Source organism: Phasianus colchicus, chromosome 2, assembly GCF_987193195.1.
Source record: "Phasianus colchicus chromosome 2, bPhaCol1.hap1.1, whole genome shotgun sequence".
Lineage (NCBI taxonomy): Eukaryota > Metazoa > Chordata > Aves > Galliformes > Phasianidae > Phasianus > Phasianus colchicus.
The window spans coordinates 16526039-16540601 of record NC_143437.1 but is presented as its reverse complement, the minus strand read 5'-3'; the positions used below and the strand labels follow the sequence as shown (position 1 = coordinate 16540601).

The 14563-nt window shown below is 37.9% G+C and overlaps 1 protein-coding gene across 5 annotated transcripts in view; it reads left to right on the top strand.

The window, feature by feature from the left end:
- MAP4K3 (mitogen-activated protein kinase kinase kinase kinase 3) overlaps nucleotides 1–14563 on the top strand; it is an 81037-nt gene that overhangs the window by 59829 nt on the left and 6645 nt on the right. For 4 of the 5 annotated variants that reach the window (XM_031596879.2, XM_090134935.1, XM_090134934.1 and 1 more), the window contains 9 exons: nucleotides 300–384; nucleotides 1543–1622; nucleotides 4287–4347; nucleotides 4429–4546; nucleotides 6988–7046; nucleotides 9711–9814; nucleotides 10612–10783; nucleotides 13272–13340; nucleotides 13457–13549. In XM_031596879.2, coding sequence (XP_031452739.2) covers nucleotides 300–384; nucleotides 1543–1622; nucleotides 4287–4347; nucleotides 4429–4546; nucleotides 6988–7046; nucleotides 9711–9814; nucleotides 10612–10783; nucleotides 13272–13340; nucleotides 13457–13549 — 841 coding nt within the window. The remainder of the gene's footprint in view (nucleotides 1–299; nucleotides 385–1542; nucleotides 1623–4286; nucleotides 4348–4428; nucleotides 4547–6987; nucleotides 7047–9710; nucleotides 9815–10611; nucleotides 10784–13271; nucleotides 13341–13456; nucleotides 13550–14563) is intronic. The other variant, XM_031596888.2, reaches the window with a different exon arrangement.

The window sequence follows — 14563 nt, the reverse complement described above, 5'->3', positions numbered from 1 at the left end:
GCAGTCAGTTCTGTAAATGTATCAGAGTAGTAAATTAAAGAGCTACTTCACAAATGCTATTTGTGGCATATTTGTTCAGAAGGGTCTTTAATCCATAACATAGCTCTTTAAAAAGCCAAATGAACAGCAAAATAAACCCAACCAAGTTGATTTGCAACCATGTTGTCTAAATGAGATTACTCTCCACCAGATGAGTCTATTCTTAACTTGTTACTACTTTTAAGTCAGAATAATTTCATTGAAAATGCCATGTTTTATTTTTATTTTACATATACATGTATATAATTATTTTTTCACAGATGGGCGCTTGCTTTTCAAAGGTTTTCAATGGCTGTCCATTAAAAATTCATTGTGCAACATCATGGATAAATCCAGATACAAGAGGTAGTATATTACATATCTTCTACCCAATTTTGTCCTCTCCTAGGATTTTCGTAGTGTTCAGATGAGCAGGACTACTCTCCTTAAAGTATCTTTTAATATTTATGTAGGCAGAAGTTATTCTCTAATTATACCACTGCTGCCTCTCAAGTACAGTGTTTTCTTAAATTATATTAATGTATATGGGGCACAGTTTTCAGCTTTGATTAAAAAAGAATAAATTGCATGCTAAATAAAGGTAAATAAACGTATTTGATTATGATTCATGACCCTTTTCAACTCTGTAGTCCAAAAGATGCCACTCTTAATTTTATTTCTAAAAATCCAACTTCCCAAAGTCCTCCTTCAAATTGATTGCTTCTCTATCATTCTCTTGATGTATATATATTTTTCCCTACATCTTCCTGTTAGTACAAGTTTGAGATCTCTTCATTTTTACATATGTTTTATTAGTTTATTGAATAGCTTGACAGAAGTGAAAACTGGTAGCACTGTACTCATATTATCTTCAGTTTCATCTTGAGATTGTAGGCTGCTTAGACAGATACTGCTGAATCAATTAGCAAGAAAATATTTAGTTTTTTAGAAACTGAAGTTATGAAAGTCGGTCTTTGCAGCTGACATCTTCTCAATATGAGATCTTTGACTGTCCAAATGTAAACAAGGCCATTAATTAACTTCAGCTGCAATCACAGTAAACAGGTGAATCATACTCGAGAAGTGAGGCATAAATGAAGTACTGAAAAAGCCTTCCAGTCAATACTGTTGTTGACGTACTCCAAAAAAAATAGCCACGGAGGTGTCATGAAATATATGGAAATGTTTAAGTCAGAAATCTGTATATGTGAATTCTTGCTTATAGTTGTCTCACTGCTGTTTTTTCTTTCTAGTTAGACACAAAAAAAACCCCGAACTATTTTCATAAAGTCTTAGAACAACTTCATCCATAAATGTGTAAGCTTCCTTGGAAAGATTAATTTTCTGTGCTTTCAACATTATGACTATTATAGGTTGTCCTGTTTTCCTGTATGTAATTGTTTTAGGTCTGTTTTTAATAAAGCATTTGCAAAGAGTGCTCTTACTTAAAAGAAAAACAACAACAAAATAACACCCTCCTTCCTTAAGTCAATATTGCTGGAGTTTTTTTGTTTGTGTTTACAGATCAGTACTTGATATTTGGTGCAGAAGAAGGTATTTACACACTGAACCTCAATGAACTTCATGAAACATCAATGGAGCAGGTAATTTGTTTTGGCATCTTTGAAAAAACAATAACAGCCAAAACCAGCATTTCTGATACTTTTTAGCCACTGGTTAACCTGGTGTGATGTTTCTAAGAATCCTTTTCACTGTAGTTACATAGGCACTAGTATACTGAGGATATGTTGCAATCATATATAATGTTTTTTTTTTCTAGGTTGAACCATATTTAAGTAGGAGGTCTGCACATATTAATATGTTGAATTTCCTCATAGTGCATTATCTTGGAGTTAAATGATTTATTCAGTAGCATTGAATTTCCCTGATACAGTTGGTTTGAAAGTTTTTGTTTTCCTTGAAGTTGTGTTACAAAGTAGACTGTTTAAGCAAAGGTGGTGTTTTGGCTACAGGGAAGCCAGATCTGTACACTAAATTCCATTCTTTCAGTCTTAAAAGCAGCTTTGCTGATGAGACTCAAATTAATTGAACCCCAGTTTTAAAATAATGTCTTTGCAGATCTCATAAATAGTAATTTTTTTGGTGGGCACACTGGGGAGGGGGAAATGCCAATGGCAGGCTTTTCTATGTGGTGACTTCTCCAGCTCTTTTGTTAATTTCTAAGAGACTTGTTTTCTTTCCTGCCTTCTCCCTAACTTAGGGAGCTATGCATCTGCCATCGAGATGGAGGAATTTGCAAGGACAGCCTTCACACTGTAAGCTGGAGGCACTGGTGTTTGTTCATCTTCCAGGGTCCAGACTTTGTAGAGGTGTCTTTTGTGTGGGGAAGAAGGCCTAAATAGCTGGCGCTGAGCTCCATGTAACCCATAGTTAACTTAGTTCAGGTACCTTGCTGTTGCTGAAGTTGTTAAATATACCCTGAGAAATATCACTAATACAGTAATCTCTGCAGGCCAAACAGACCTACAGAAGTTCTTGAAAAATGACAAGGAAAATAGATAAACTGAAGCTTATGCACTCATGTCTTTGTTTTCTATAAGTGCTGCATTCTGTTTTTCATTGTTAAGTGAGCCGTTAAGGAAGCATTTTAATAAAGTACTTAAACACAAAGAGGTGCTGGTCAAAACAGCCAGCTGTGTGTAAGTGGAGGAATGTGTTTCAACTCCATCAACCTGAATATTTCAAGTATTGCTGTTTTTTTCTCTAATTTTAAGATTCAAACATTCTCAGTCACAGTATGGAACGTCAGTCAAACTTGCAAATTAAATTTTGAATGTATCCAGACTGTTAGATTTTTTTAGCATTGGTTTAGATGTTTTATAGTGTGTTTAGGTTATGAAAAGACTTCAGGAATAGAAGTGCATCCCCTGTGCTACCCATTTCCTACATAAAATCATAGAACGGCTTAGGTTGGAGGGGACATTAAAAATAGCCTAGTTTCAACTTGCCTGCAATGGGCTGGTTGCCACAACCTAGCTTACATTGTACAGGGCCCCATCCAACCTGACCAGGAGCACCTCCAGGGATGGGGCACCACAGCTTCTCTGGGCAGCTGTGCCAGGGCCTCACCACCCTCTGAGTGAAGAATTTCTTCTTAACATCTAACCTAAATCTCATTATTTATTATAACAACCAAAAGATTTCAACTCAAATAGTGTTTTTGAGTCCTCTTGCACTTATTATTTTCTCTCTAGGTCTAGCCAAAGTATTATTCTTGGTTATTTTCCACTTCATTTCATTCCACTGGCAGACGAAGCAGAAATAGGACGCTTTTTCAGAAGTTAGCGCAGCTTCAAGATGGTATTTTCCTTTCCTGCAGATAAAACTTTCAGTTAATTTACAGATCTCCTCAAATATGTTGTCTTGTTGCTGTTATAAAGAGTGAAGGAAATGGCCTTCTAGGTGGTCTCTCTAATGCAATGGTCAGTGGCAGGAGGAAGTGCTTATGAGCTCTGCCACTGCCTGATAGCCACTCCCCTCAAGCTCCTTTGTGGTCATTGGATTAGACTTGTTGGAGGGTGCATCCCTGCCTGTTTGCCTTTGTATCCATTTATGGACCTGTTAGACGTGTTGATGCTGTCCGTTTCCATGATCAATTGTGGCAGGAAGCTCCAGAAGTTATATGAGAGGTGGGGAAAAAAGTATTTTTAATTTTTCTTTTTTCTTAAAGGATATTTTGGTAGTTGCAGTCCCTTCTTTCCAGTAATTGTCTAGTAATTTGACTAATAGCAGTTCTGCCTTGACCATTTGTTCCATTCTTTGATTACTTACAAGAAATATGTAATTACATAAAGATTAAAAAGTCATTTGAAGTGCCAGATTTAATTATTTTAAGACTTTGGAATACTACAGGCTCTTAGAATGGTGTTAGTTTTTATCACACTTATGTTGTTAAGTGTTTCTCCTCTGAAGGAGAAAGGCTGGTGGTTATTAAAATTTCTGGGAAAAAAATGGATTGATCTTTATAACGACACTTTGCAGGCTAATAGTACTATACTTGAAGACGTGGATATAAAATGTTCCAATTGTCTACATGTTAATCTGTATGTTAAATATAATGTGTGTGCCTAAGGTATACTTGACTTAACTCTGGAATCCAGGTAAATATTAATTGTCTTGAGCTAATTCTGTTACAAAGAGCAAGTCAATATTAGTTTTGTCCTGTTGTCTATGAAGACATTAATCAGTGTAATGTGTTTACATTTTCTGTAAATGAACTGAATGTTTGGTTTTCTTCCCTTTATTAGCTATTCCCTCGAAGGTGTACGTGGTTATATGTCATGAACAATTGCTTATTATCAATATCTGGTAAGTTACTCTGCCATCTTTGGGTGGTAGTGCAGGTATACATTTGTTTTCGTATTTGAAGTGTTTTTTTCTTATTTCCAGGTAAAGCTTCTCAGCTATATTCTCATAATCTGCCAGGACTCTTTGATTATGCAAGGCAAATGCAAAAGTTACCTGTTGCTATTCCAGCACATAAACTTCCTGACCGAATACTTCCCAGGTAAGTTCACCTCATCAGATAATATCTGATTGTAAGAATTCAGGGTATATGGTTGTGAAAGTCAGGGAATCCCAAACAATTTGGAGTTCTGTTCATGCATTTCCATAAGTAACTCATGTGGACATTAATCAGAATGTAGACCCTCCATATTTACGTGAATTGAGATGTGATTATATTCTTAACAAAGAAATGGGCTTTGCTACATTTCGCCTTGCTGTGAAGCCTCTAGTTTCTGGGCATAGCTCTTGGAAGCTATAGTCTAGTATGGCAAGCTGTCAAACAAAATCTTGGGTCAGTATTGTACCTGTGATATTTCAGGCAACTAGAAATAATGGTCTTAAATTAATTACTTGCATGTGTTCTTGGTGCTCGTTTTCTGTTCTATCAAAAAAAAAAAAAAAAAGTTAAATGGATTTCCCCAGCTTATCATCGGGGGGATTGTCAAGATGACCCTGACTGCAGAAGGAATGGGCTGACAGGCTATTCTGAAAGCTGGGCAAAATAGAACTGGAACATAGATTTATCTCACGTCATTGGCAAGTCATTTCTTGCAGGCCAGAGTGGAAGGTATTACAGGAGAATTTCTGTCCCCAGATGCTTACAGTGCATCATGCATGCAGTTCCTCTGACATTATTTACTAGCAAGAGCGTGCAAAATCCCATAGACTGGATGCAGTGCTGGCTGCCAAACAAGCCTTCAGAGCTTGTTCAAATCAAGGAGGGGATGGTAACTCTAGCCTAGTTTGCAAAGCAACTTGATTCTTAAAAGGCTTAGTGAATCATTGGATTTTCTTATTTGACAAGCTTTTTTGTTAGGAAATTGTTTTATAGCAGACCTGATTCTCATTTACCTTTGGTACTACTGCCAACTTGTTAACATTTCAGATCTGGGAGAGACTTTTTGTTCAGCCATCTGCAAGCATAGTGGTGCAACACTTATCTAAAAATTGTGTTCTTCCTAGAGGTTGAATTCTTAGAAATTTGTATTGAAATGTTTTTGTCTTTGTGTCTGCACAACAGTTCAGCTCCTTTGTCTTCCAAGCTAGCTTCATCTGGGTGGCTTTGGGCTGAGGATTGTAACAGCAGTAGACTGATAACCTTCATAATTACATGGGTCATGTTAGGAACAAATTCAGACCTTTTTCAATCTGAAACGATACCTCACCTAAGTTCCAGAAGGCTTGGAAAAATTTCCTGTTCGGTCTTGCTGCATCCTAAGAAAAATGCAGCATAACCTGAATGTACAAGTGCCAAGCTAGTCATTCAAAAGCAGGACAGATTCATTTAGATAATCTGTTTTGTTGCCTTATCCCTTAGCTGTAAGGCATCACAGTAGTAACATTAGCCAGGCAGACTACTAGAATTATGTTTGACTTACGCAGAAGAGCATAGTTTTTGTTCCTTACCAAACCACAAAGTATGTTCTGCAGCAAGATCTTAGTTACTATAGTGATGAGTACAATATAAAATAATGAAGGTGAATTAAAAACAGTTTCCTGCAGAGAAAATACAAAGCAAAATAAAATTTGAAGTTATTATGTAAGTTTCAGTATGGTCATCTGCCAAATGGTTGAAGCTCAGAATGATACTTGGTAGGCAAGCATTCAGAAACAGAAAATAAGTCTGTGGTAAATCTCCTGTCCAGCTTCCTTATTTTGAGTGTCCCTGAGTAGGTTCTTTTAAGCCTTTCTTGACTTCTCCCAGCCTAAACTTGTGACTAATACTATTTTTGTGCATCTCAGTCCTAGTATGTTATTAGTCATTTCTGGACAGCTTTGAAATACTGTACAAGTGTTTTCCTAGTTCGTAGTTTTGACTGCAGCATCAGTCTGTTGCTCCATTTATTCCCATCTTATCTGCACCATCTATCGAATGAGTAATTTTCACTTTTGAGGCTACTGTGGTCAACTTTCATACAGTTTGTTGTCACCTAGTCTGTTTAGAGGCATTGACTCCCATTTCCAGCAAAGAGCACCGTCTCCCCTTGCTTATTTAATAATTTTTCAAGCAATTATTCTCAGGATTTCTCAGGGAATGTTCCTGCACAGGAAATGAAATCTTGCAAAACTGCCTTCCTGTCCTCCTTCAGATCTTCTCTTGAAGTTCATGCTGCTCTGCCTACAAAAAGCTTTGAAAAACTTAAGGTGTTAGTTTGCAGGTGGCTCATAGCTATTACTAGTATGCCCTTATTTCCCTTGTCTTTGCTGTAACAGGTTACAGATTGTTTTCTAACTGCATTCATAATGCTGCATAACTCAGCACATCTCAGTGCTTGACGAGAGATAATCTTGTGTGTTCTAAGCATGTTGCTCTGAGAAGAGAGAAACAAATACATGTTTTGTTTTTCTGATGGACAAATATAATTTTCACAGCAGCAACTTTCTGAAAGGAAATTCAGTTACTTTAGTTGATTGATTGATAGTTCTGTGTTTATCTTGCAGGAAATTTGCTGTATCTACAAAAATTCCTGAGACGAAATGGTGTCAAAAATGTTGTGTCGGTAAGTAAAGATCTGCAGAATAAGCTCTGATAAGCAGTACAAATGGAGCAATAGTAAGACTTGTTACTTTTCGGAGAAGAGGCTTTTCAGTAATTATTGTGGAGCTTTGCATCTGCAGACGGTGAACTCATTCACATTAGTCTTTTGCATTTAGGCAGTGAAAACTTCCCCATTTCTCTCTTAGTTTTTAAAGATAAAGACAGTTCTCAGGAAAATGCGAGGAAGCAGAGTGCACCAAATTTAAGCCAGCCCCCAGGATGAAACTAATCTCCATGGATAGAGTGTGACCTTTTTAAAATATGTTATCAGGTTAAGTAGCCCGATTTCCTAGCAGAAGTTCCAATTATTAATACTGGATGCTGAAAACAGAGTGTTTTTGAATCTTTGAGGATGATCTCTGAAGTATTTATAATATCTTCAGAGTGCCAACTGCCTAAAACTTAAATACGTAATCTGTTAAGAAGTGTTTTGAAAGGGAGAAATGACACTGGGAGATCATTCCGAGTTATAAGTTCCATGATCAGTTCTTTGATATAAGGAATTATACAGGAAGTTTTGAGTGGTAAGTGAGCGTCTGTCACCCTGATGAAAAACGAAAATCTCCCTAATTTTGCTAAGAAATTTCTTACCTATGTTATCACTTCTGCGCCCAGTTTGCCTGTTAAAACTTGACTTTTTCTGGGATACAAATCCTCTAGGGTGTGGTAGGGTGTTAACATTGTGTACTATGTTCATCCAGGCCTTGCCTTAGCTGAGGAGTCTGGTCTTTCTGTGAATGTTAATGGATGCTGAAAGAAAACTCCCAGCCTCTCCCTCCTCAGTGTTCTGGATGTAATCTAGGGGTGTGGAATGACAAAAGGCAGATCTAAGGGGAGAGGTGACAGATCCCCCGCCCTTGGGCCCTGCTTACTATGTGCAGCCTGGGTCACATTGCTGCGGGCGGTGTATGTGATGATCTCTTTGGCCTAGGGAAATCAGCAGGGCCGTAGGAGGCAGAAAAAGACCAGAAGTTCTGGTCTTCTTTCTCTTGTTTACAGGTGTTGGTAATTGCTTTTTCTGTGGTTTCTGCTGCTGAGTTCAGCCTTACTGAGGGTCATGGCAAGTGCAACTTGTATTTTGCAGTTGGCTTGACTGGTAGCAAATGAGAACTTGGATTAATGAAACAGAGTTTTGATGTTTCAGATGCCAGTGGATTGCTAGTGGATTTTCGTGACAGTGGGGTAGCAAGAGTATGATTTGTCATGTATGTAGATCATTCTGGGTTAGGGGCTTATTACTTGATCTTTGTTGTTAATTACCTGGTGGCTGATGGTTAGTTTGCTGCAGTTTAAGATCTGATCTTCAGATAGGTTGCTCTGAAAGTAATGGTTCCTATTTATTTCCTTGGAAATGACTGCAGATACAAAGAGTGCAACAATGCTATTTGATAGAGTAAATTCTCAGCTACAAAATACCACTAGCTGTGCTTTTTTGTCAGCAGTGAACCTATGTGCCACGCTTGTACAAATCTGCACCAGCAGATGTGATCTGCTGTTGCCACTGCTGAAACACACCACACACTGCCTCACTGTGCTCACATCCATTGTGTGGTCTCCATCAGTACTTAACAAGTGTTGAATGTCCACTGGATGCCATTTCCTCTCCGTGGAGGAATTCACTTCCACGCCTTTACTTCATGTGCACCTCCGTGTCAGATGCAATTTTGTCAGGCTGCCCCTCTGCTGCCATTTGTCATGCAGCAACAAAATGTAATGGGATATTTGTGGGAAGGTTCAACCTCTACTGTCGTACCACCGACTTCTGCCTCTAATGTGGTGGGCCAGTGTAATGAAATAGGAGGCATTACTTTTGGAACAGCCCCTGTACTACTTAAGTGATGCCTGCATATACATTAAGGAGCGAAATTTTGTCATTAATGTAGAATCAAATTTATTTCATGGTGCTCAGTTTTTCAACTTTATCAACCTCTTCCATTTTTTAACTGAGCTCTGATAAAAATAGGAAGTTCAGTTGAGTGGAAATGGTGTGTCACTTGAAAACTGGATTTCATGCTGACCTGCAAGTGCTTATCAGAAATACAGTGCTTGGATTTCAGACTTGCCATTATGGTATTTAAAAAACACCTGAGCAGTTCTCAAACAGCAGTGACTATTCAATTCCTAGTGTCTGTGTCTTATAGAAAAAAACTGTTCCTTAACAGCTTCTCATGGTAATTTGGAGATAATTTAGGCAAATCAACATGCTGGAGCAAGATGTTTAAAGCGTGCATGTGTGCACCTTTACTATTAATACTGTTGTTATTATTTAGCCTGTCTAAAATAGTAAATCCTGTCTACAAGTTCAAGAATCAGCACTCAGTTTTGAGTTGAAGATGTCAAACACGCCACAGTTCTCTTGGTGAGAGTCAAAGTTTTTGTGGCTTATTTTGCACAAGCTGCTAGTTTGTTACACTCAGTAGAAAGGCAAGCCCTGCTCAAGCATGCTTGTTGCTGCCATTCTCCAAATGTGAATGTTGACTTTTCAGCAGCTTCCTTTTAGGAAAGCTTAGAGTGGGATAGGAGGGGTTATTTTCCAGAAATATGTGAAGTGTTATTTAGTTGAAAATCATATATAATTTGCATTTGCTTACTGTACTAATGTATATTACCTCTTCTTCTCTGACAGTGAGAAATCCCTACACAGGCCACAAGTACCTTTGTGGAGCACTACAGTCTAGTATTGTTTTGTTAGAATGGGTTGAACCAATGCAAAAATTCATGTTAATCAAGGTAATGTAATAAGATGAAATTCCCTGACGTTTGATTCTGGTTATCTTGTAATGGTTAACTATTAGCTGTTTATTGTATTATTAAAAAACAGAACAATTTAGTTATTACTAGGCATACACTTGTTTCTGTTAAATTACGTTGAAGTTAATTACTCAAGTGTCTGCAATTGATATTTACAGACTTTAAAAATATATGAATGTTTTGGGGTTCTTTTTAAGTATGCCTCAGTAGAAGAACAACGTTCTTCTCTGTATGAGCATTGTCAGTTAGATAAATGTTAAAAAAAACTCTGGTCTTCAGACTGAGGCAAGGCCAAATGGAGAAATAACAGTTAAGAGTGCACTTGCTCCCAGGCTGGAGAGAAGGTAGCCAATTGTTCAGTGCTTTGTGACCCTCCAGGTGCCCAGAAATGCTTGTTTTTCTCCCTATCTGACACTATCAGAAAAGGTGGAACCAAGGTGGACATGTGTTTGCAGAGAGGCAGCTGCTATGACTTGATTGGCCTGGGAAGCTCTAGAGCTTAGAGACTCCATGGCCAGGGAGAGCAATCCTGGGTATAGCACTCCTGTTCTCTGCGAGCCGCTGCACAGAGCTCGCGTGATGAAAGACATTCAGTCTGTTTTAACTAAATCAGCACAAGGACTTTCTAATCTTCTCAACTCAGGCTTTCTGTATCTATCAGTTACTGTTATGTGAAGAAGTAAGTCTACAAGATAACATTTATGATACAGTTTAAGTAGCTAATAGTAACTCTGACTTGTTTCCGTTCTAATATATGTTTTTGTTTCTTAATCTAGCACATAGATTTTCCTGTACCTTGTCCACTGAGATTGTTTGAAATGTTGGTAGTCCCCGAGCAGGAATTCCCTTTAGTTTGTGTTGGTGTCAGCAGAGGAAGAGACTTCAACCAGGTGGTGAAGTTTGAGACTGTCAACCCAAATTCTACCTCTTCATGGTTTACAGAAACAGGTTTGTGCATGCTGTTGTGATTACTTTCAGAAATGTTCCTTGCTCTATTTTAATTGAAATACTAGAAAGGTACTTGCCTTTGACAAAACTAATGCTTAAATTATTAAAGTAAGTTTTTTGTTTAAAGGGGTCTTTGTACCTGCTTGCTTATGCATCCTTTGTACCTGCTTGCTTATGCATCCTTTTTTTTCCTTTTTTAATGCTTCTATAATTGAACTGATTGAATTACTGTTACGATCTCGAAGATGGAGTTGTAGTTTTTGCATTTTCATAAATAAGGCTGTGCTTGACTGTTACCCGCTGTGCCATTATGTGCTCTTCTCTGGCACTGTGATTTCTGTTTACTTTATGGATTTTAATTAGAACAACACTCTGAGTGATTTCTTTCAAAATCTTCGTAGGTGTGGTTTGGTTTTGTCATAATTAGCCAATCTGGTCAGAAATTGTGTTTCTGGCCTTCTGCTGAGGAGCAGCATGTTTCTGTTCAGGAATAAGAAAGAGTTAGGACCGCTGATAAGAGAAATCCAAGCACCTGTCCGTCACTACTCTGAGTGCTGTATGAGTGAGGAGGCCACACCGTCTGAACTACAGTAGAAACTCTTGAAAAGAAGTGTGCTAAGAATTATATTTCTAAAAGTTTGCAAAAATCTCTCTAAACCTAGGGACAGTAGTGAGCTGAGTCGTGGCTTGCAGGTACAGAAGCAGTAAATAACGTAGCTATTGCTAGGTGAAGAGTCTTTGTTGATCCATGGAGAATTTGCATATGCCAGCACAGGACAACATAGGCGTGTATGGCTAATTGTATCCTCTGGAATTCACTAAGGAGTGGTTTCCACTGGAAGGATGCCTGCTGACTTTCTTGCTGCTGAAAAGCTTAAAAATTTTTTACAGAAAGCAAAGTGATCAGCGGTTGGACAACTAATGCACTTATCGCTTGAGAGTTAGTGCCTTTTATTTTCAAACTTGTACATTCATTCTGTCTCTTCAGTAGAGTCAATAAAAGTAGCATGCCAAATGGAATTTCTTTGAACCATAACATCTTGTTGTCATTCTTTCAGTATATTGTCTGTCAGTATGTAAATATAAGAACAGTAATTCCTTCCCCATTTCTTTTCATTTTATTCACATGCATAATCTAACATTGCATTATTCTTTCCAAAAATACTTCTTTAGCCTTCTTGAATCATTTATGTGTTCCCTCCTTATGTCTGTTACTTTCTCTTATTTGTTTAACACTAATTTAAACTCTTGGTTACTTCTTGTCCTCTGCTGACAGAAGGCAATAACGCAATCAGATTTTTTTGTGTTTTTAAGCGAGGAGAGCATTTAACATGGTCAGACTTTGTTTGACATTTGACATTTTGTTTGTGAATGTCTGATGAAGACATGAAGGAAAAAAAAAAGTAGCTGTCGTTTATTGCAGGGGCTTGCTTTTTTCTTCCTTTTCCCTCCCTTTCCTGTTGGGTTCAGCCAGTGCAGCACGTGCTTCTACATCACATGATGTGGGTGTACAAATGTATGTCCTCCAGTCTTTCTGTTACATGCTTTCATCATGGCTATATCCAACTTTGGTTAAGGTTACACACTAGAAATGTGTTCAGTTGTTAATGTATACCTTCCAAAACAGCAGAATAAAAGATGGAGTGGCCATCTCAAGGAGCGCACTCCTGACATCATCTGTGAGAGGGTTTTAGCTTCTCAACAGGACCATAGACTTTATTAGATACTTCAGATAACATGATGTAATTGCTCATCTCTAACAGATTTAATGAGTTTCTTTTTTTGCAAAAAAGAATGTGTACAGAATCACTGGCAGCAGTGCTGAGTTAATGAAAGCTGTCTTCTGTTTAATTGTAAACAGCGCTTCTTTTTGAGTTGACATGTCCACTGATCACTTGTGGGTCAGGTTTCCCTGTTTGCTATGATGGAGACTGCTGCAGCTTAACTCAGAAGGCAGGTTTGGAGAAGGAAATTATACTCCAATAATACCCCCCCCCCCTTTTTTTTTTTTTTTAATATTTGTGGATAGAAAGTATAAAAATAGCAGCAAGAATTAAGTTCTAATATAAATGTCCCTAGCAAGATCGAGAAATAAAGGCAGAAGCAAAATGGACTGGAACATTGTTCAGGTTTAGTGTGGACAGTACCACATTATACATTTTTTACAACAGCAATATTAAATGAGTCCTACGGAATAAAATAGGTGCACAAAATACAGTGTACACGTGAGCTTGTTTTTGCAATATGGCTCAGGAAAGACTAGATTAAGTCCATGCGTTAGTATTACAGCTTTAGTTTTCCTGTCACAATCAACAAGTTGGGTAAATGGACATGGCTCTCAAAGGGAAGAGAAATGTCACTGGTAAGATGATGGTTTTAAACAGATAAAATCACACTAACCCATTAAACTGTCTCAGTCTCTAGAAGTTCCATTTCAGATTTCATGGTAAGTTATTTTATGAACTAACACTATCATTTTTTTTTATAGACACTACAGAGACAAGTGTTGTGCATGTAACACAGCTGGAGAGAGATACCATTTTGGTGTGTTTGGATTGTAAGTTTGAATATCAGCTAAATATATATGTACATGTACATGTTCATGCATACTGTATGTCTTCAAATTAGGTCATATTGAAGATTAACTGTTGGTGTATCCTATTTATTATCTAGGCTGCATAAAAATAGTGAATCTGCAAGGCAGGTTAAAATCCAGCCGCAAACTGTCATCAGAACTCACATTTGACTTTCAGATTGAATCAATAGGTAAGTCAGTGTTAATACTGAATATTTGATTAGCTTGTTTTCTCTTACAGCACAGAATTAGAAAGTCTTTTGGCATGTGAAACATTATCTTGAGCATTTCACTTTGTGTTGGGCGGTTTAGCATGTTACATAGCGTGCTTCCCCTGGAGCAATCCAAACAGAGTATTAACTCTGGAGTCTTCCCTTGTTAGGCTAAATGGTCTGCAAATGACGGAGACCTTCAGCCTCTAAAAGAAAACTTTAATACAACGTACTTAAACCCTGTGACTCACTCATGGCTAACTCATTCTGCATGTGTGTTCATGTAGTCCGTCTTCATAAAGCAGCTCAAAGACTAAATTGATACACATCACATGTCACATCAGTAACACCAGTTATTTTCTTGTAAAGAATCTCAATGAGTTAGGTTTGTGAGATATATAATACATCCATTTTGACAATTTTCCAGTGGTGACGTGGAAAACATTGCTTCTATGGTTCCTGTTAGTTAGGAACGAGGAGAGAGAAAGAGCAAGTGTACCTGAAGCTGCTCGCTGTTGGTACCTCTGCATGTGCTATAGTCCTGTTTCTGCTCATCACAAGTGAGCTACTGCTGTCCTTCTCAGTCCTTAAAAGCGTTTCTAAAGAGCTCTGCTCTGTTTCCTGTATCCCTGCCCTGATTCACAGAGGTAGGATGCTGGATGCAGGTGGGACAGATTATTCCACACTTACCCTCTCTGTGAGGAAGGCCCTTGATGGGCGTTTCCTTTCTGAAGATTTGAATGCAGGGGTCTGTAACATCATTCTGTTTGTATGACATGGGGAAGGGCTGGGAAGTAAAGGTTTCTGTAAAGCTTTGTATAGCTGTTGGATAAAGACCACATTAGCCAATAGTTGTGAGGTGGATTAAAAATATCACTTCAGTGATATTTTTAGAAGTTACTGCTGCAACTTTTTGGCTAAAATTTATTTTGTATTTTCAGCAAGTATTAGACTTGGGAGGGACTGTCTTTTGAGTGAGGACTGTTTTTAGGA